The following is a 22911-nucleotide window of genomic DNA, read 5'->3' on the forward strand; positions in this document are numbered from 1 at the left end:
AATGAACCACTAGGTGGCAGTGATCACAGTGTGTTGAAGTGGGATTTACTCAAGGAGGTAACTACCATCAGAGGTAAAGAGAAGGGTTTTTGTTTTCGTAAAGGCGACTATGATGGTCTGAGACAGTATTTAAATTCTATACAATGGGACCAACTGATGATGTTACCAACAGCAAACTCAAAATGGAAAGCATTCAAGGAACTAATCTTGGAGGCTACCAGGCTTTACATACCAACTAAGAAATATTGTTCAAGGTTTAGGCCTAAATGGTTGTCAGATGAACTAATGAGACATGTGGCAGAGAAGAAAAATGCATGGGATACATACAAATTAATGGGTGACATAGAAGCCTATGACAGATATAAGTTGGTCTGTAACCAAGTCACAAAGGAGATTAGGCAGGCAAAGGCAGACTACGAAAAATCCTTGGCAAAGGATGCAAAGAAAAACAGAAAAGAGTTCTTTACCTATTTAAACTCAAGAAGGAAAGGGATGAATCAGATTGGTCCACTGGATATTGATGGTTCAACAGTTGAGGATCCTGCTCAGGTGGCTAACAATCTAAACGAGTATTTTGCGTCTACATTCACGCATGAGGAGCTATTCAGGAAGGAGAATGATGTAGGTAAAGTAAACATTGGCAGTGAGCTGGATGATTTTGTAATAACCGAGAGGAAAGTGGAGGAGACATTGTTGAGGATAAACATAAAAAAGGCACCTGGGGTGGATGGGATCTATCCAGTTATATTAAAGGAGGCAGCAAAGGAAGTAAGCAAACCCCTACCCATAATTATGAGAGCTTCTTTGGACTCAGGGGAGGTACCCATAGACTGGAGATGTGCAAATGTAACGCCAATTCACAAAGGAGGATCAAAGGCTGACACAAGTAATTATAGACCTGTTAGTTTAACTTCTGTTCCAGGTAAATTAATGGAGGCACTGGTTAAAGAAGCACTGCAGGATCATCTAGACAAGAATTCAGTTATAGCTCAGACGCAGCATGGTTTTGTTAAGGGCAGGTCTTGCCTGACAAATTTGATTGGATACTATGATGTAGTCACAAAAGAACTGGATGCAGGGAATAACTTTGATATTATATATTTGGATCTTAGAAAGGCTTTTGATACTGTTGCACATGGAAGACTGCTGCACAAATTGGAGCAGTGTGGCATTGGAGGCAAATTGCTGCTATGGATAAGGAGATGGTTGAGTGGCAGAAGACAGAAAGTGGTAATCAATGGACACTGCTCAACGTGGACTAATGTTATTAGTGGAGTTCCTCAGGGTTCATTGTTGGTTCCGTTGTTGTTTTCGGTGTTTTTGAATGATATTGATGATGGGATATCAAGTTTAATGTCCAAGTTTGCAGATGATACAAAGGTTGGCAGGGTTGATAAGGACACCACTGACGCTATGCTGCTGCAACAGGATCTGGAAAGGTTGAACAGATGGGCTGAGAGGTGGCAAATGAAGTTTAACATTGACAAATATAAAGTACTACATATGGGAAACAGTAACCCCAGAGCAACATATCAACTCTGCGGTACTACACTGACAGTGGTGGAAAATGAAAAGGACCTGGGGGTAATTGTGCAGGCAGATATGTGTATAAGGCTTTGAATGGTTTGAGCATGCTCAATGCCAATAGGATTCTTCATCTTGCTCAAAATAATCACCTCAGAGGGCATAAATTCAAATTGAGGAAGGACGGATGTCAGATAGATGTGCGGAAATTTGCCTTTGGCCAGCGGGTGGTTGGTTGGTGGAACCGATTTTCCGTCACTTGTTGTTGAAGTTGATAGCCTAAACAAATTTAAGGCTCAACTGGACAGGTATTTCGAACGAACGGAGGGGTGAAATGGGAGTGGTGTGTTTTTTTTTGTTTTTTTTTTGGCTGATGCTGAATAAGCTTGCTTTCTTGCATCATATGCCTCTACTAATGCTAATGCTATTCTCACCACATGTACGCCATATCCAAAAATTTCATTACTTCATACAGCATGTCCCACCCACTTTTTCTTACTATTGAATACACCATGAATTGTCAAACTAATAGAGCAAGCTTATCTGCAAAAAGATCTAAACCTCCCAAGCACTTCCTAATTCATTTCACAAATATACGTGGTCTCAATTCTAATCTCAGTGATGTCCATTTCCACTGGCAGTCTGCCAAACCCCATGTACTTTTTCTGACAGAATCTCAGTTATTGGTTGATTCAACTACTGCTCATCTCAGATTCCCAAATTATTCGCTTTATGATTCCTTTCACCTCAAAGGTGGTACTTGTGCATATGTCCGTTCTGATATTCCCTGTCAGAGACTTGGCAATTTGGAATCTCCTCTCTTTGATCTTCTCTGGCTTAAAATCTCTCTACCTAATTGTGTCAAATTCATCTGTTGTCTCTACCGTTCTCCCAACTCCACTAATCACTTGGACCTCTTTGACTTCTTCTGTTTGCAAACTTGACTTTCTCCAGTCCAACTTTCCTAACAGTGAGGTAATTTTCCTTGGTGATTTTAATGTTCACAACCCCAGCCGGCTTCCGTTTTCTAGTCACACCGACCCAGCAGGTCGAGATGCTGAGGCTTTTGCAATTACTAATGACCTAGCACAAATTGTTCATTTACCTACAAGAATACAAGACAATCCTAATCATACAGCCAATACGCTTGATCTTTTTCTAACAAACAACCCTTCTAAGTACACGGTCGAAGTGAGAGGTCCTTTAGGCACTTCAGATCACAACTTGGTGATTGTCTCTTCTCCAATGGAACCTTTATCTCATGGCTATTCCCAACCTCGTGTTGTTTGGCATTACAAGAATGCAAAATGGGGGTGACCTACGAGACTTCTTTTCTTCTTTTCCTTGGTCGGATTACTGTTTCAAAACTTCTGATGTCAACGTTTGCTCAGATCGTATCAGTGAAATTATTCTTGCAGGAATGGAATCCTTTATCCCACACTCCACTTTAAAATCTCGTCCTTCATCTAAACCTTGGTTTTCCAATAAATGTGCTAAGGCTGTTCAAGAGAAGAATGTTGCATATCGTAATTGGCTTGTTTCTAATTCTTCAGTTTCAATTTCTGCCTACACCAAAGCTCGCAACAATTGTAAAGCAGTTATTAATCAGTCCAAACTAGAGTTTGAACAGGCTAAGAGTAGAAAACTTGCTTCTTGCCCTAATTGTAGCCGAGCATTCTGGTCTCTTGCCAAAGCTATTGGCCGCAACTTTTGCCAATCTCTGTTTCCACCTCTGTCCAAACCAGATGGTTCTGTTGTCACTTCAGCCAAGGATAAAGCTGACCTGCTAGCATCCCATTTTTCTTCCAGCTCATGTATTAATGATCTTGGTAAAACACCTCCCACCAATCCCAACAAGCTCCATTCAATGCCTCCTGTGGTCTTCCGTCAAAAGGATATCAGAAGGATTTTGACGAATCTTGATGCTAAGAAAGCTCCAGGTCCCGATGGTATTTCTCCACTTGTTCTCAAAACCTGTGCTCCTGAACTTAATCCTATTCTTTGCCGCCTTTTTTCACTTTCTTATTCCAAAGGTGGTTTTCCTTCTGCTTGGAAATTTGCTCATATCCAGCCAGTTCCTAAAAAGGGTGACAAATCCCTCCCATCCAATTATCGTCCCATTGCAATTACTTCTACTTTTTCTATAGTAATGGAGAAATCAATTAACCGTCAACTCTTAAACTACCTAGAAACCTTCCGTCTGATCAACGATCGCCAGTATGGATTCCGTCAGTGTCGATCTACTGGTGATATTCTGGCTTATGTTACCCATTTATGGACTAATTCAATGGAAAGGTTTGGTGAAACACAAGTAGTTGCTCTTGACATCTCAAAGGCTTTTGATCGTGTTTGGTATAAAGGTCTCCTAAACAAGCTTCCATCTTATGGTAAAACACCTCCCACCATTCCCAACACGCTCCATTCAATGCGAATTACTAAAAACAGTTTGCCAACTGTTTTTAGTAATTGGTTATCCAGTTTTCTCTCTGATCGCTCACTGAGGGTGATGGTAGATGGCTCTTTGTCTTCTAACTTCTCCACTAATGCTGGTGTCCCCCAAGGTTCAGTTCTTTCCCCCACTCTTTTCCTCTTGTATATTAATGACCTTCTTCCATTGATTGGAAATCCTATCCATAGTTTTCCCGATGATAGCACATGGCATTCCACTTTCCATTTTGAGAAACCTTGTCCTGCTCAATCAGCTTCAACTTCTCGGGAATCTGCTACCAATTCTTTAAATGCCGATCTTCAGGTAATTTTCCAGTGGGGCAAAGACAACTTAGTTGATTTCAACCCTTCTAAAACTCAGTCTTGTCTTATATCTCACAAAAAGGATTCTTCTGCTCCTATGCTTATCTTTAGTGACACTCCGATTTCTAAGCAAAATGATATATCACTTTTGGGGATTACCCTGACTTCTAATCTCTCTTGGCACAAGTCACATTACAAATATTGCTTCCTCTGCATTTAAAAAACTTGGTTTTCTCTTTCGCTCTCGGTGTTACTTTTCTTCCAAACAGCTGCTCACTCTGTATAAATCGCAAATCTGCCCTGCCATGGAATATTGTTCCCACATCTGGGGTAGTGCCCCCCAAAACCTCTCTCAGGCTTCTTGATTCCATTCAGAAGAGGGCAGTTAGGTTAATTAATGATTCATTTCTAACAGAGTCTCTCCACTCGCTTTCTCATTGATGTACTGTTTCTGCTGCATGCCTCTTCCACAGATACTTCCATGGGCACTGTTCTTCTGAATTGGCTTCTATAATTCCCGCTCTCTCTTTCAAAACAGTCCGAACACGTGCCGCCACCAGCCAACATCCATTTACTGTCCAACTTCAAACCTACAGAACCAACTTTTCATCTTCCTAATTTCATTCAACTGCCGCTTTCTGGAACAACCTTCCTTCATACGTATTTCCTGAAAATTACAATCTACAGAAGTTCAAGTCCAATGTCAACAAATATCTTCTTTCGTCTTCTCAACCTTTAACCCAAGCATGGTACTAAGTACTATAGGTTCTAATACCTCTCGTGTTTGGGGGTCAATAAAAAAAAAAAAAAAAAAAATTGGATAGATGCATTAACAAACCAACTGGATGCAAAAAATAATGTTGATACCATACAATTGGATTTCAAGGAAGCTTCTAATACTGTTGTCCATGAAAGACTGCTGAAGAAATTGGAACACCATGGCATTAAGGGCAAGTTACCTGCTATGGATAAAGCAATGGTTGAATGGGAGATGACAGAGAGTGGTTATGGATGAGTTCACCTCTTCATGGACTAATGTCATTAGTGGAGTCCCACAGGGTTCAGAGCTGCGCTCACTGTTGTTTTACAATATCAGTAATATTTATTACTGATATTGTATATCAAGCTTAGTATCTAAGATTGGTATTGCAGAGCACTTTGGAAAATGAAAGAGGCCTGTGTGCAATTGTCCAGTCAGATATGAAGTTCTCTGAGTAGTGCAGTAGTTACCAGGACAGCTCATCAGATTTGGCCAACGACATACAGGGATAAGAAAGTGATAATCCCATTGTACAAGGCAATGGTTATAACACCACTTGAGCACTGCATACAGGCCTGGAGGAATCATTTTAGGAGAGAGACAGATCTACTGGAACAGGTGCGGAGAAGGCTAACGGGATTGGTGAAGTGAGAAAAAGGTTGCTCTTACAAAGAATGCTTTCAGTTCTTCAATTAGCAGCATCTGGAGACTAGGCAGCTGTGGGAGTGATCTGACTGAAGTTTTTAAAGCTTTGAATGGATTGAGCAAGCTCGATGCTGATGGGATTCTTCTTCTTGCTCAAAGCACATGAAGAGGCATAAATTCAAATTCAGAAAGAATGATTGCGGAATAGATGTGTGGAAGTTTGCGTTTAGCCAGCAGGTGGTTGATGGCAGGAACAAACTTCTATCTGTTATCATGAAATGCAACGCTTAAATAAATTTAAGGTAGATAAACTATTGGAGGAATGGAAAGGTGAGATGGGATTTTTTTTTTTTTTTTCTTTTTCTGACCGATGCTATATAAGCTTGTTTTCTTGCAACATTTGCCACTACTAATACTAATAAAGCCTGCTGATGGAGTTTTCTTCTTACTTATTATTTTTTACAGTTCAAAATTGCACATACATTTTTAAAATTCAAATAGCCATTCAAAATTCAAATAGCTCAGAAACAGATAATGTTGACATGAATTTTTTCTTAAAATCGCTTCAGGAAACATCCCTTGAATTTTGGCAGAATCCTCCTAATGGCAGAATCCTTCCCAGGTATCAGTGGACACTCTATATATAGGTGAAAAAAAAAAGTGCAGTAATACTGCTTTCCTTTTTTTGCATTAAAAACATTATTGATCTCTTTCATGGTTTTGCTATATAATCATGTGCTCTAGTTTTGTCACTTCCTCAGCCAATGACCCTGGTTAACCAATACTCACATAACTTTATAAATAACTGGAACAGACAACTACCATTAGGAGGTGGTATATATAGCTCAATTGCATTAAATATACAGGGTCCAGTCACATTATTATGGCCACCTACCTAGTATCCTGAATATATGCCTTTCAGAGCATGCACAGCAGCCAGCGCCGCCATGGGAATGACTCAATAAGTCCGTGGAAGGCTGTTACGAGTATCGGTGACCATGCAGACTGCAGCGCACCCCAGAATTCCTGTAGGTTCCTTGGTGGAGAATCCATCCATCTGATATGTCGATTGAGGTGGTCCCATAGATTTTCAATTGGGTTAAGATCCGAGGAATTTGGTGGCCAAGGGAGTAGCTTGAAGTCTCTGTCGTGCTCCTCAAACTGATCACGGACAATTCTGGCAACATGGCATGGCTCATTGTCTTGCTGATAGATACCATCGCCCTCAGGGAACACGGTCAACATGTAAGGATGTACCTGATCAGCGACGATCGATAGGTAACCATTTTTGTTCAGGGTGCCCTACAGAGGTATCAGCGGACCCAAGCCATGCCACGAAAACATTCCCCAGACCATAACGCTGCCCCCACTAGCCTGCCTGCCTACTACCAACAATCATGTCCGGATGTCTGCTCTCGGAGTTTTCACGCCTAATATGCCACCATCCATCCACTCAGTGGAGCAGAAACTGTGACTCATCGGAGAAGGCCACCCATTGCCTCTTGGCCAGAGTCCAGTGTCGGTACTGCTGTGCAAACCGACGGCGTTTGTCATGAACAGCAAACAGCTGTCAGCATGGGTGCTGTCACTAAGCGTCTGCTCCGGAGTCCAATGCACAACAGGGTTCATTGCACTGTCATGTTGGAGACCTTTCTGTTGGTCCCACGGATCATTTGGACGGCCAGTTGAGCAACAGTAGCACACCGATCAGTCCTGACCAACCATTTTGGCTGATATTCACCTCTGGGATCAATGCCGCATGGGGCTCCACAATTGGCACGTCGGGTCATTAAAACTTTCCCATTTGTCTAGTCTTGATACACTTTCACCACTGCAGCATGTGAGCATTTCACAAAGCTCGCTATTTTGGAAATGCTGGAAACCCTGGCCCAATAGTCAATGATCATTCCTTTTTCCAGGTCTGCTAGGTCGCATGCTTGCCCATGACAGAGACTGTTACTGTGTTCACGGATGCCAAATATCAAGCCTTATATACTTGCGGGGTGTGTGTGTGTGTGTGTGTGTGTGTGTGTGTGTGTGTGTGTGTGTGTGTGTGTGTGTGTGATGTCTGCATTTGGGCAGCATAATATTGTAGTAGTAGTAGTAGTGGCACTTGATGCAAGAAAGCAAGTGTAGGAGCTTATGCAGCATCAGCCAAAAAAAAAAAAAAAAAAAATCACACCATACCCTCCAATTGCCTGTCCAGTTCCTCCTTAAATTTATTTAACCTATCAACTTCCACAACGACAGATGGAAGTTTGTTCCAGCAATTAACCACCCGCTGGCTAAAGGCAAATTTCCGCACATCTATTCTACATCTATCCTTTCTTAATTTGAACTTATGTCCCCGTAGGTTCGTATTCTGAACAAGTGGGAGGATCCCATCAGAATTCAGCGTGCTCAACCCATTCAAGGCCTTATAGACCTCAATCAGATCACCGCGCAGGTGCCTAGTCTCCAGCCACTGCAATTTGCAGAACTTAAGCCTCTCTTGGTAAGAGGATCCCTTCATTCCCCTCACCAATCGTGTTGCTCTTCTCTGTACACGCTCAAGCAAATCTACATCCTTCCTAAAATGAGGCCTCCAGACCTGTACGCAGTACTCAAGGCGTGGCCTGACCATTGCCTTATACAGAGGGACAATCACCTCCTTTTCCCTGCTAGCAAAATTCCTATATATCATTGACAAAACCCCATGACCTGCCCTAGCAGCCTGTCTACATTGCTCAGAAAACTTCATATCTGTCTGCACAATTACTCCCAGGTCTTTTTCATTTTCTACCACCTTAAGTGTAGTACCACACAGTTGGTACGGTTCTCTGGGGTTACTTCTACCCATATGCAGTACTTTGCATTTGTCAAGGTTAAACTTCAGTTGCCACTTCTTAGCCCATCTGCCCAAATTATCTAGATCCTGTTGCAGTAGCACACTGCCATTACTGTCATTAACAACCCTGCCAACCTTCGTGTCATCTGCAAACTTCGACATTAAGCCTGATATACCTTCATCAATATCATTGATAAATATACAAAACAACAGTGGACCCAACACCGAACCCTGTGGGACTCCACTAATAACATTAGTCCACAAAGAGCAGCAATCATTGATTACCACCCTCTGTCTTCTCCCACTTAACCATCCTTTTATCCATTGTAGCAACTTACCCTTAATACCATTCTGCTCCAATTTGTACAGTAGTCTTCCATGCGCAACAGTGTCAAAAGCTTTCCTGAAATCCAAATATATGATATCAAAATTATTTTTTGCATCCAGTTCCTTTGTAACCACATCATAATATTCTATCAAATTTGTCAGACAAGACTTTCCCTTAACAAACCCATGCTGTGTCTGAATTATTGCTGCAGTCTTGTCTAGATGATCCTGCAATGCATCTTTAACCAGTGACTCCATTATTTTACCCGGAACAGAAGTTAAACTAACTGGTCTGTAATTATTCGTGTCACCCTTCGAACCTCCTTTGTGAATTGGGGATACATTTGCACATCTCCAGTCCGTGGGAACCTCCCCTGAATCCAAGGATGCTCTCATAATTATGGCTAAGGGTTTGCTTAGTTGCTTTGCCGCCTCCTTTAATATAACTGGATAGATCCCATCCGCCCCAGGTGCCTTTCTTATGTTTAACTTCAACAATTTCTCCTCCACTTTGCTCTCAGTTATTACAAAATCATTAAGCACACTGCTACAATTTGATAACCTTCTTCCATTTTCAAACTGTAATGATTCCTCACGTGTGAATGTAGATGCAAAATACTCATTCAGTTTGTTTGCTATCTGAGCAGGATCATCAACAGTCGAACCATCGATGTCAAGTGGACCAATCATATTCAGCCCCTTCCTTTTAGAGTTTATATAAGTAAAGAAATCCTTGCTGTTTTTCTTAGCATCTTTTGCCATAGATTTCTCGTAATCCGCCTTTGCCTGCCGAACCTCCTTTGTGACCTGATTACAGACTAGCTTATATCTGCTACAGGCTTCTGCGTCGCCTGATAATTTATATGCATCCCATGCATTTTTCTTCTCTGTCACGAGTCTCATTAGTTCATTTGATAACCATTTAGGCCTAAACCTTGAACAATATTTCTTCATCGGTATGAAAAGTCTAGTAGCTTCCACGATTAATTCCTTGAATGCTTCCCACTTAGAATTTACTGTTTGTAACATCGTCAGTCGATCCCACTGTACAGAATTTAAAAACTGTCTGAGACCACTGTACTCCCCTTTACGGAAGCAAAAACCCTTTCCTTTACCCCTGACGGTAGTTACCTCTTTGAGTAAATCCCACTTCAGCACACTGTGATCACTGCGACCTAGTGGTTCCTTTATCTGCAAATTCTTAATACACGAATGATCACTGCTGATAACCAGATCAAGAGTATTACTTTCTCTGGTTGCCTCTCGAACATACTGCTGCAGAAAACAATCATCTAATAAATCTACAAAAGTCTGACTAGTGTGTGAGTGACCAACCCACAAGTTCCAGTCAATATCTGGGAAATTAAAATCCCCCATTATAAGACATTCTGATTTACTGGCCCACTCTATTTCTCTGTACAATTGTTCATTGTACTCATTCGAGTCATTAGGCCTATAACACACTCCTACTCTTATTTTTGCTTTTGCAGTGCTTATGTCACACCAAACTGACTCAACAGTGCACTGTCCATCTATATCAACTGGATGCACTTCTTTTGATTTTATGTTTTTCTTAATTAACAGCATAACACCTCCTCCCTTTCTGTCCTGTCTATCCTTTCTGTACACATTGTACTCCCCAAATTCCAGTTCTGCATTCCTTATATCTTTGTGACACCACGTCTCTGCTATCCCAACAATATCCGCCTTTGATGTCTTGACCAACACTTCAAATTCATCAAATTTATTTACTATACTTCTAGCATTGGTATACATGCAAGCATACATGCTCCTATGCCTATTCCTTGTTACCCTAACACATCCCATATACCCAACTATTCCAGGATGACTGCCATCCGTCCCTGAAACCCCCAACACCCCTCGCTCCAGGTCACTTCTTATTCTAATAGAAGTTGTGCAAGAATCACCTTCACCTCTGCCTGCGGTTACTGTTAAACTATTAGTCTTTGTATCCCCCCAAGCTAGCAGTTTTCCGACCCACCTAACACTGCCTCGATAGCATCAGCAAATATTCTTGCACCCTTTCTATTTAAGTGTATCCCATCCCTGTAGAAGCAATCTCTCCTGTTAACAAGTACAGTCCAGGCTGAAAAAAATACTGGACTCTGTACATTTATATATTAGGTGTAATAGGGCCAAGGGCAAATGTTGATGACAGTGTAGAGCAGATATCACCTTTTAAGGGCAAAAGGGGTAATATTGATGAACACGTTGGCACTAATGACATTAAGAGTACAAGATCTGCAGACTTACTTAACAAGTACAGGTCAATGTTGGAAAAAAAAAAAAAAAAGTCGCAAGTTGAAAGGTTAAATTTGAAACTGTCTGCAATTCTGCCCAGACATGACAGGAAGGAGTATATGAAGAGAGTATATTAAGAGTATATTAAGAAGTATATGAAGAGTATATTGTGCAATGCTCATGGGGTAGAATTTTTCTCAGTGGTTTGTGCTTGTTAACAGGAGAGATTGTTTCTACAGAGACAGGATACACTTAAATAGAAAAGGTGCAAGAATATTTGCTGATGCAATAGAGGCAGTGTTAGGTGGGTCGGAAAACTTCTAGCTTGGGGGGAGATTCACAGACTATTAGATTAATGGTAGCCATGGGCAGAGGTGAAAGTGATTCTTCAACTGCTTCTAATGGAATGTAGCCTAGAAAGTGAGATACTGGGGATTTCAAGGGCTGCTAGGAGTCATCATGGAACAAGTAAATACATGAGTTCTCTTAGGGTAACTAAGAATAAAAATAGGTCTATGTATACTTCCATGTATACCAGTGTTAGGAGTATAGTAAATAAATTTGATGATTTGAAGTACTGGTTGGGGCATCAAAAGCAGATATTGTTGGGATATCAGAGACGTGGCACCACCCAGATATAAGCCATGCAGAATTGGAATTTGGGGAGTACAATATGTACAGAAAGGATAGACATGGCAGGAAGTGTTATGCTATTGGTTAAGAAACACAAAATCTAAGGAAGTGCATCAAATTGACATTGGTGGACAATGTAATGTTGAGTCACTGTGGTGTGACATAAGCACTGGGAAAGGGAAAATGAGAGTAGGTGTGTGTTATAGGCCTAATGAGTCTGATGATTATAATGAACAATTGTGCAGAGGAATAGAGTGGGCCAGTAAATCAGAATGTCTTATAATGGGGGATTGTAACTTCCCAGATATTGACTGGAACTTGTGGATTGGTCACTCACACACTAGCAAGACTTTTGTGGATTTATTGGATGACTGTTTTCTACAGTGGCAGATATAAGCTTATATCTATGGCAGATATAAGTTAGTCTGTAATCAAATCACAAAGGTGATTGGGCAAGTGAAAGGTAGATAACAAGAAATCTTTGGCAAAGGATGCAAAGAAAAACAGCAAAGAGTTCTTTACTTATGTAAACTCTAAAAGGAAAGGGATGAATCAGATTGGTCCACTTAACAAAGATGGTTTGACTATTGATGATCATTCTCAGGTAGCTGATAAATTGAATGAGTATTTTGCCTCTACATTTACACATGAGGAGTTATTCAAGGAGGGGAATGCCAGAAGTTTATCAAACTAACAGGGAGCTAAGTGATTTTGTAATAAATGAGAGCAAAGTGGAAGAGAAATTGTTGAAGTTAAACATTAGGAAAGCACTTGGGATGGATGGGATTTATCCAATTATATTAAAAGAGGCAGCAAAGGAAGTAAGCAAACACTTAGTCATAATTATGAAAGCTTCCTTGGACTCAGGGGAGATACCCATGGATTGGAGATGTGCAAATGTGACCTATAAACGTTTATTAAATAAAATAAATTAGAGTTGTTAAGATAATAATAATAAAATGAAATAAAATAAGTAAAATAAATAGTACATTACACTGGATAAAACTTATAACATAAGATACTTGTCTGTCCAATAAATATAAAATACAAAATAAAACAATGTAGGCTTACGGTTCACTGCACGTGTTTATAACTGTCCATGCTCCTACAGGAGCATGGACAGTATTTTCTATATGCACACTGGAACCGGAAATGGCTCAGGAGCATACCAGGCAGAACCATTCATCCCACCCAAAAACGTACTGTGAACCATGAGCCTGCTGATTTTTAAGGATCTAATGTAAGTTAAGCTTCACTATTGAAAAAGGAGACAGATACCTCTGAAAGCTTTAGTGTTTTAATGCCATTATCCGGTGTTTTATTTTTATTATACAGATAAGTATCTTATTTTATCAGTTTTATCCAGTGTAATTGTAATATTCATTTTACTTATTTTATTGAATTTTATTATTATTATCTTAACAACTCTAATTTATTTTATTTTATTTAATAAAAGTTTATAACGGTTGGTGTAGGATCATATGGTCATTGTGAACAATTACAGACCTGTTAGTCTAATTTCCATTCCAGGGAAAATAAGGGAGTCACTGGTTAAGGAAGTGATGCAGGATCATCTAGACAAGACTGCAGTTATAGTTCAGACACATCGTGGGTTTGTTAAGGGGAAGTCTTGTCTGACAAATTTGATTGGAATCTGATGTGGTCACAAAGGAACTGGATGCAAAGAATAATTTTGATATCATATACTTGGACTTAGGAAATCTTTTGATAATGTGTCACCTGGAAGACTATTGTACAAATTAGAGCAGTACGGCATTAAGGGCAAGTTGCTACAATGGATAAATGGATGGTTGAGTGAGAGAAGACAGAGAGTGGTTATCAATGAACACCACTCTTCATGGACTAATGTTATTAGTGGAGTACTCCCAGGGTTCAGTGTTGGGCCCATTGTTCGTTTCGGTATTTGATACTGATGAAGGTATAATCAGGGTTAATATCTAAGTTTGCAGGCAATATGAAGGTTGGCAGGGTTGTTAATGACAGTAATGATAGTACGCTACTGCAACAGGATTTGGAAAAGTTGAGCAAATGGACTGAGAGGTGGCAACTGAAGTTTAATATTGACAAATGAAAAGTACTGCATTTGGGTAGCAGTAACCCCAGAGTAGAGTTGCAACTGGGTGGTACTACACTCAGAATAGTGGAGGTTGAAAAGGACCTGGGGATAATTGTGCAGTCAGATATGAAGTTTTCTGAGCAGTACAAAAAGGCTGCAAGAGTATCTCATGGCGTCTTGTCAATGATATACAGGAATTTTCCTAGCAGGGATAAGGGGGTGATTGTCCCCCTTGTAAAAGGCAATGATCAGGCCACACCTTGAGTACTGCATACAGGTCTGGAGGCCTCATTTTAGAAAGATGTAGAGCAGCTGGAAGAGTACAGAGAAGGGCAACAAGATTGGTGAGTGGAACAAAGAGTAAAATAAAAGCACAGCCTTTACACTCACTTCTTTGAGTTCCTCACAAATGGGACTGAAGAAGTATTATCCAGAAAGAGTAATGTGTCGTGGACATCAGACAGTATGTTTTAAAGAGGGAGGGAGGGAAGGAAGGGGTGCATTGGTTAATTCAGCAAGTTGGTTAACCAGAGGACGACTAATAGGGCTTCTATTGTAAAAATTTTCAATTACATTTCAAATAACATGATTGTTTATGGACAAACTATCTTGAAATATTCCAGTATATACTGCCATTTCTTAATCTGTGTTTCTAAAATTATTCATAAACAGATTAACAAATAAAAAAAAGTTTCATTTTTACAACTTTTTGTATTTTTTAAATTCTCATTTGATTTTTGAAATAATTTCACTCTAATTAATAATTATGTACAAAATTTATAAATTTTTTTCATAAATTTTTTTTTGCAAATTTTCAAAATTTCGTGAAGAAATTTTGAAAATTCACTTGTCTAGGAATAAACTTACTATTCAGGGATCCAGTCATGTTCAGGGAACTCATTCCAGAAAGGAATAAAATGTGAAGTAAAGGGTTATAATCAATTTAATCTAATTTTAATTGTTAATTTCACGTATTGCCTTTTACTCAAAATATATTTATATGCTAAATCTGTTCAGACTTTCCATTAAAATTTTTAAGTTTTTAAAAGTAGTGGATAATAAACACACAATTAAGCAAAAACTATAAAAACAACTAATATGCGAAAACAAATGCGAAAACAATCTACTTTTCAACAAGTAAGCTATTTAAACACTTTATACCCCAATAAATGATTTTAATAAATAAGCATCACATTAAAATCCTTAGGTTCTTGTTCACGTGAATTAATAAGTCAGTACAAGGATTAGAAATTAGCCTTTCTCCAACTGCTTATGTCATGTCTTAAGAGAGGTGGAAAAAGGCTAATTTTTCATCCTTGTTCTGACTAATTAATGTATGTTAAGAAGAAGAACCTGGTAAAGGGTTTGTAATATTATACTTGTTTATTAAAATCATTTACTGTGGTGTATAAACTGTTTAAATAGTGTATTTCTTGATGGATAACACCCAAAAAGAAAATGTTTCATTTAAAGACATGACTACTTACTTCACAGGATGTACCTCTATAATTTGGAGGGCACTGACACTGCTCAACTCTTAAAGCTTGAGGAACATCTGCAACCAACTCATCTGCTACATCCATTAAAACATGACCAAGTCTAGAAAAATATTCACTTCATTATAAAAATAATTAGCATAAACATTTCAATTGAAAGAAATTAAAATAACACTGAACAAAAAGCAATTTTTCTCTAATACAAATATGGTTGACACTTACTGAGATTTCAATGCAGATTTCAGTAATGGCATTAACTCTTTCAGGATGGTATTCAACAAACATGTGCAAGCTCTAGTCTGTGAGTGATCTGCTAGAGTTCTCAAAGGAGAAACTATCTACAATGAATTCTCAATGAGCTTTTTGGAGAGTTTTGAAAATTTGTAAAATTGGAAACTGTATATAAATGCTATTAAATATTAATTTTTTTTTTCACTGGACTGCCCAGAATTAGAGTGAAACTGCATCAAAAATTAAAACCAGAATTTCAAAAAATTAAAAAAGGTTATTAAAAATTCATAAAAAGTTAAACAATTGTACAAATCATAAAAATTCATTAAAAAAATCATAGATCACTTTTTTATGCAATAATAATTATATAAACCCTTGATTCAATTTCATCAACTTCTGTGATTGAATTGTAGAAAATTTTGGCTTTTGTAATCCAAAATCAAACAAGAGGAACTATAGGAACAAGGGTTGTGCCTAAAAGGCACAACTCTTGTTCCTATTTTTGTGCTTCCATCTATTATAAACAATGTCTCCAATTATTTGTAAACATAGATAAGAAATGGGAGCACTTAATGGAAGATTTAAAATCAATTTGTATATAACTGGAAATATTTGAAATGATCTCAAAAAAAAAAAAAAAAAAAAAAAAAAAATATATATATATACACACACACACACACACACACACACACACATACAGGGTGATTCAGGAGGAATAGTAAATATTTTGGGAGGTTATAGTATCGATTATTCAGAATAAAAAAGTTCATATAAACGTGTCCAATTCTCAATGGATATGGAGATACAGCTATTTGAAACTGGCATGCACAGCTCCCCGAATCAGATGTGACCAAGAAGCAGTTATCACCTGATGCTGTTTATTGTTAGGAGTGTTGTTAAGAATGCTGCACATCTTCACACATGCTGAATATGCCGATATGGTGTTTGTCTATGGTTTTTGTGGTAGAAGTGCTATTGCTGCTTGCAGAGAGTAGGAAATCATTGACGATTTCCTAACCACAGAATACCGGATTCAAGAGCATTTACTAATGTTTACACCAAACTGCATGAGACTGGTACAGTTCCCAGTGCTCATATTTCTTCTAAATGAACATAATATGAATGAAATAGAACACATTCTTCAGTCGGTAGAACGTAGTCCTAATATTAGCACACGTAGAATTTCTACGTGTAGTGGTGTTCCACAGAAAACAGTATGTCAAACATTACGTGAACACGGCTTGTATCCATTTCAAACACAGCAGGTGCAACACCTTCAACCAGGAGATGACGCTCAGCGATTGGAATTTTGTCGGTGGGTAAATGCTAATTGCCGAATAATTCCATTAATACTGTTCGGCAATGAAATTACTTTCACCCATGATGGTATCAACAACACCCATAACTCTCATAGGTCATCAGATGAAAATCCACATGCCACTGTAGAAACAAATCTTCCACATAGCTTCTCGGAAAAAGTGTGGTGCAGTATCATCGACACAATTTATTGGGCCTGTTGTGTTACAAAATCATCATACAGGGTCCATTTACCTAGAATTTCTGCAAAACGAACTGCCACTACTATTGGAGGATGTTCCCTTGGCTACAAGGATTGGTATGTACTTTCAGCATGCTGGAGCTCCTGCACATCATACCAGTCTGGTGATACAATATGTAATTGACCTTTCCCTGAACAATGGATCAGCTGAAGTCGGTGGTCCCATTCATTGGCCACCAAGGTCTCCAGACCTCACTTTGTTAGATTTTTGTTTGTGGGGATGGATGAAAAGTGCAGCATACAAAGAAAAGGTGAATACAAGAGATGAATTGCTCTCTTGTATAAAAATTGAAAGGTGAATACAAGAGACGAAAACCTCGCATTTTGGATTCTGCTGCCCTCATAAAGGAATGCCAAAAAAACCTCAGAAGGAAAACACGTCATATTACCATAAGAGTTGCAAAGTGCACTGAGATTGGCAGTGGTATTTTCGAATATTTATTGTGAACTGTAAAAAATGTTTCAATTATTTGTGTTTTGTATCATTCAAAAAGTAAATAAATACAAACAAGTCATTTATTGTCCTTTAATACCTCTCATAATGGCTTTGTGCATGCCAGTTTCAAACAGCTGTATCTTTGTATCCATTGAGAATTAGACACATGTTTATATGAACTTTTTTTACTCAGAATAATCGATACTGTAACCTCCAAAAATATTTACTATTCCTCTGAATCACTCTGTATATATCAGCCATGGTGAGAAGCAAATACAGTGAAACCTCCATTAAGGTATACTTCTAACGGTCAAATTACTTTCATCAGCATCCAAGATAGGGTTTTGTAATGTGTTTACATCTACAGGGTGTCTCAAAAATATTGGTACAAACGTTTAGGGGAGGTAGGTAACATCTAAAGGAATGTGAATTGCATAGGAACCCATAACCGGAAACGTCACGGGAAAGTAGTAGCAGAGGCACAAGAAGCAGAAATGACACAAGACAGTAATTAGTGGTAAACATTTATTGACATAATATTAACAATGGAGTACGAGATGGATGCATTTCATGATGTTACAACAGATGCTCGAAGGTTCCACCATGAGACGTGATGCCTGTGTGACACCGACGCAGCATGGATTGGCAGACACAGTCGAACACACCTGGAGTTTCTTTGACAGTAGCAGAAGCGCAGGCGAGTCTCGCCACGAGATCGATTTCCGTCTCCACATGCTAGCATGGGAAACTGACTACTACTGATGCTACAAAGCTTAGAATTGTGATTTTTTTCTAGTTTAAAGTATTTATTAAACTTTGACATGTGCTAACAATTACACTGCTCTGCATAGATTTTGATGTTTCCAAAATTCATCATGTTTCTTGGAGTACTATTGCTGCTAATTTGAAAATTCCAAACTGCCTTGGAGCATTATGGTCTTGTTGCCCTTGCACTGTAACCTATAAACACCTTTACCTATCATGTAGCAACTTTTTTATAAACAGTAAGAATTGTTCTCTTTGCTACAAATTCCATGGATATGCAATAGACGTAATACTTTCTTTGTGTATAGGCACAACCAGGTATAGGCATGTCCAAACGTATTTAGACATGTTGGGACCTGTAAGTCAGGTCTCCTTCCCTTTGAATACCATGTCTAAACTGCAGCTAAGGGACCATGGCATTATCAAAAATTTGAAAAGGTACTACAAACAATGCATATGGAGAAGAATTATAATGGGAATAGAAACCAACTAACCTAAAGATTATGTTATAAATTTGCAGATGTACATATCAGAGTTGGCAAAAGTTTGGAGTCAAGATGTAACAGAAACAATGAATAAGAATTGTTCACAAAAGCAGGTTTTACTAAAATGCCAATTAACATCAATGAGAGGAATGAACACTAATAAATATCATGCAATCTTGGGATGAACTCCAAATGAGAGGTTTGACCAGTGCAGAAATTGTTCTTGACTAATTTTTAGGAACTGACAATGATGAAGCTGAATATCCTAGAGATTCCAACATTTTGGACAATATTCAAAGAACTAGTGGCAATATCAATGACAAAGATGGAGGAAAATGAGGGCAAAGAAGATATTAAACTTTCCAAACATGAAATGTGGACAGCATTTAAAACTCTGCATTGAAGCCTTCAGTGTGAAGAAAATGTTCCAGAAAAGATATTTTAGTATTTAAACAAAGGCAAACATTTTTATGAATGATGTACTCTAAAATCCAGTGAACAACAAAAAATAACCAAGTATTTTACAAAATAATCTAAGTGTATTAATACTGTGCACATCATGAATATCTTAATATGTATGCAGGTATTAATATATTAACCATTTGAAAATGTTAAAAAATTTATTTATTCCCACTTAGTTCTTGATTTATTTCTCACCTTTTGCTATATTTTTTGAATGTTGAATTATTTTTCATTCTTGAAAAAGTTGTATTTCTTTATAAAGAAATTTCGGTTTAATGAAATTTTCCAAGCAAACAATCAATTTTATTACACAAAGGTCTGACTGTAGTTTACTACATATGGGGGCGAGTGTTCTCAATATATGACTTCAGAGTGTGCAATTTTGTTCTTATGCTAGGGCCCTACTTCTATAAGGAATTCCACTTATGGAAGCAAAGTTTTGCCTTATGCAGTTAACCACATAGTGATCAAGGGGTACTTAAGTGTTATTGTTGGCTATTGTAGAGTGGTGCAGTGATTAGCTGAACTTTGTTTCACAACACTATACCTTAGCCTTATTATGGACCTTTGTTTCTTTACCCCAGCATCCATTTTTCTCCAGTAATATGACTTCAAAGCACCCTACATTATATTCATCTAACCTTTTTCCACAAAGTAAAAGAGAAGAACCCTAACATCTGACCAGAAATTAGAAATACTGAATCATGAGGCAGGCGAAGAATCATCTGTGCATGGCCATCCTACAACTTGGGCATGTCCGTATGACAAGATGCAAAGTTCTGTTAAGTATACAACTCCTCTTGTTGAAAAGAAGCAAAAAAGGTGAACAATCCAGTGATGGAGAAGACTCTCTCGATGTACACACAGGTTGTTGTAGCATGTGACTGTAAGTTTATGCTGCTGCTCCTTCAATTCATTTTAAGAACTTATTCGGAAAAAGAACATATTCCCTGTTCAATGGACAGCTAAAAGGAAGACATGGGTAACTGGTCAGGTGTTTGAGAACTGGTAGTTTACTAATCATTTTGCCATGGAGGCTAAGCAGTACTGTTGGAACTTAACCATGTATTCAAGGTATTGCCCATTTTGTAGAAGGCTCCTGAACACATAAAGCCCTCAATAATATCAACCTCAACATCAGTGTTGTGCACTTACTCCTCAATACTGATCCCAGCAGTAAAACAACCATTCAATAGTTGTGGAAATCTTACAATGTGAGGGATGCTGTTAATAACACTGGCAGCATGAGCTGGAAGTCTTCTACCATGAACTGTACTTGGAAATTCCTATGCAAAGATTGTGTTTGTGACTTTATCAATCAAAGGATTTCCTTTGTGATGGAACTGATAGTAGAGAGATTTTACATAGTGATTTATGGTGTTGTAGTGACATCTGCTGTTCAGCATCATCAGCGTTGGAGTCCAAGTGTGACACCAAATGGCTGACATCAATGAGGGTGACATGGGGTTGTCCTTATCAAACAGCATGAGTGGTTTGTTTCTCTACAAATATGCATCATATTTGTAGAGAAACAAATATGATGCATATTTGTAGTTGTTGAAAAAGAAAATAAGGTCAGTGGAGAGGGCTTCTCAGACCTTGATAATGCAAATGTTATAGAACTGATAGATTATCTTGAAGAATTGAGTGTGGATGACTTCATTAACATGATCACTGAAGAACAAGGAGAGAAGGAGTAGGAGGCTGACTAAGAAATCAGACATGCCAATTAAGATAGCATGTGTGATTTCTAATGAGCATAGCAACCTTTATTTCAAATACTGAAAAATATGCACAAGAAGCAATACATATGGATAGAAGCCCTGCAGATAAATTATTGATTAGAGAACCTGCTTGCATCCCACAAGGAGATTTAAGCTGAAGAAATAAAAGCAAAACAGACTGATTTTCTTCAATTCCAAGAGGCCTTCCTTTTCCACTTCCATTCCACCTGTTCCTCCACCATGACCATGCTGACTCTCCTAGGCCTTCAGCCTCTAACACACTCTCACAACCACTCATGCTGTTTGATAAGGACAACCCCATGTCACCCTTGATATCAGCCATTTGGTGTCACACTTGGACTCCAACACTGATGACCCTGAACAACAGATGCACATGCAATCACAACACCATCAATCACTATGTAAAATCTCTACTATCAGTTTGATCATCTCATACACCTGAGCCAATGTTTCTGGTTTTTTTTTTTTTTTTTTTTAAATATAAATGCTATTCTGTATATTATTTAAAACATTGATTTGATCTCTTATTTTATAAAAAAAATATATTTACTGATTTTATTTAAAATGCAATAAAATAATGTGAAATTAATGGTTTAAATGTAACAAAATTGTACATTAAAATGGGACTAGGTCATTTCCTTTTACATTACGGAATGCAACCTGATTTTGCTCATTTAACTAATTATTCTCTATATGTAATTTATTTTTATGCAAGATTTTACATGAAATCAGACTTCATATATATATATATATATATCAAAATGATACCCATACTTTAAAAAAAAAAATATATATATATATATATATATATTTATTTTATGAACAAATGTGGTATCATTTTGATACCACATTTGTTCATCTAGCCCAGTAGCCTCCAAAGTGAGGTGCGCGAGATAATCTGCAATAAATCAATATTTATCAATTATGAAAACTTTAAGTTTTTCAAAATGTAATTGAAAATAAAAATTATAAATAAATGTTTTTTTAATACATCAATATGCAGCTTTGTTTGATCATGCCATCAACCACACACATTCAAGTACATGCATTTTGAACTTGAACTTCGATTTAATTTTGTTTTGTATTTTTTATTTGTGATCTTTTAAAATTATATGTGATTTTAGATATAATGCCTTCCATGTAAATGATTTATAAAAAAACCAAAAAAATAAAAATATATATATATATATATTAAACTTATATACACTGTATTTATTTTTTTATTCCGGGGTGCACGCTTTGGTTGCACACCATTATTTTACTTTTAAGTAAAATAATGGTGTGCAACCAAAAAAAAAAAAGTTTGGAGACCACTGATCTAGCCTATAAATCACAATGCCTTTCATCCCCTCTGCTAAACAGGAATATGGCAATCACATGCCAGCAGATTAAAGAAAGAAAAATATCAATTAATCTTTCATTAACCATACAGTAAAAATAAATATACACTTATCTCACAATAAGAAAATTTTTCTTATTTGTTATTTCCTTTCTACTTCTCTTTGCTTTCTGTTAGCATAAACAAATCACTAGGGGAGGAAAAAGAATCAATAATTAAAGAAGCAGAATATATATTTTTATTATACCTGATTTCTAAGGATGGCTGAAAATATGACCCTCGAATGAAGAAGCCTTTCAGATTAACAAGAATCATCATCAGCTGCTCCCTTGTTACCTCTCTTCCACTCAAGTGATGAAATTCTCTCTAAAAGAAAGACACGGCACTGATCAATAATATTACATTCTTTACAGCCGTATGAAATGCAGTAGAAATAAAAAGGCAAAATGATAAAAATCAGTGATTCCAGCAACAAAATATTAGAAAAAAATGAAGGGCTCACTCATTTCCCTGTGGCACTGCCAATCAAACAGCTCACAGTCAGTACGTTGGCTTTAGATATACACAGGTAAGAGTGACAGCACAATA

At 37.8% G+C, this 22911-nt stretch overlaps 1 protein-coding gene across 1 annotated transcript in view; it reads right to left on the bottom strand.

Moving 5' to 3' along the window:
* LanA (laminin subunit alpha) overlaps positions 1-22911 on the bottom strand; it is a 1178005-nt gene that overhangs the window by 574756 nt on the left and 580338 nt on the right. The window contains exons 28-29 of the mRNA XM_090374120.1: positions 22571-22689; positions 15294-15405 (exon numbers count right to left, since the gene is read on the bottom strand). Of these exons, the coding sequence (XP_090230246.1) occupies positions 15294-15405; positions 22571-22689 (231 nt within the window). The remainder of the gene's footprint in view (positions 1-15293; positions 15406-22570; positions 22690-22911) is intronic.

Source organism: Mastigoproctus giganteus, chromosome 5 (genome assembly GCF_048544385.1).
Source record: "Mastigoproctus giganteus isolate SK-2022 chromosome 5, ASM4854438v1, whole genome shotgun sequence".
Taxonomy (NCBI): Eukaryota; Metazoa; Arthropoda; class Arachnida; order Uropygi; family Thelyphonidae; genus Mastigoproctus; species Mastigoproctus giganteus.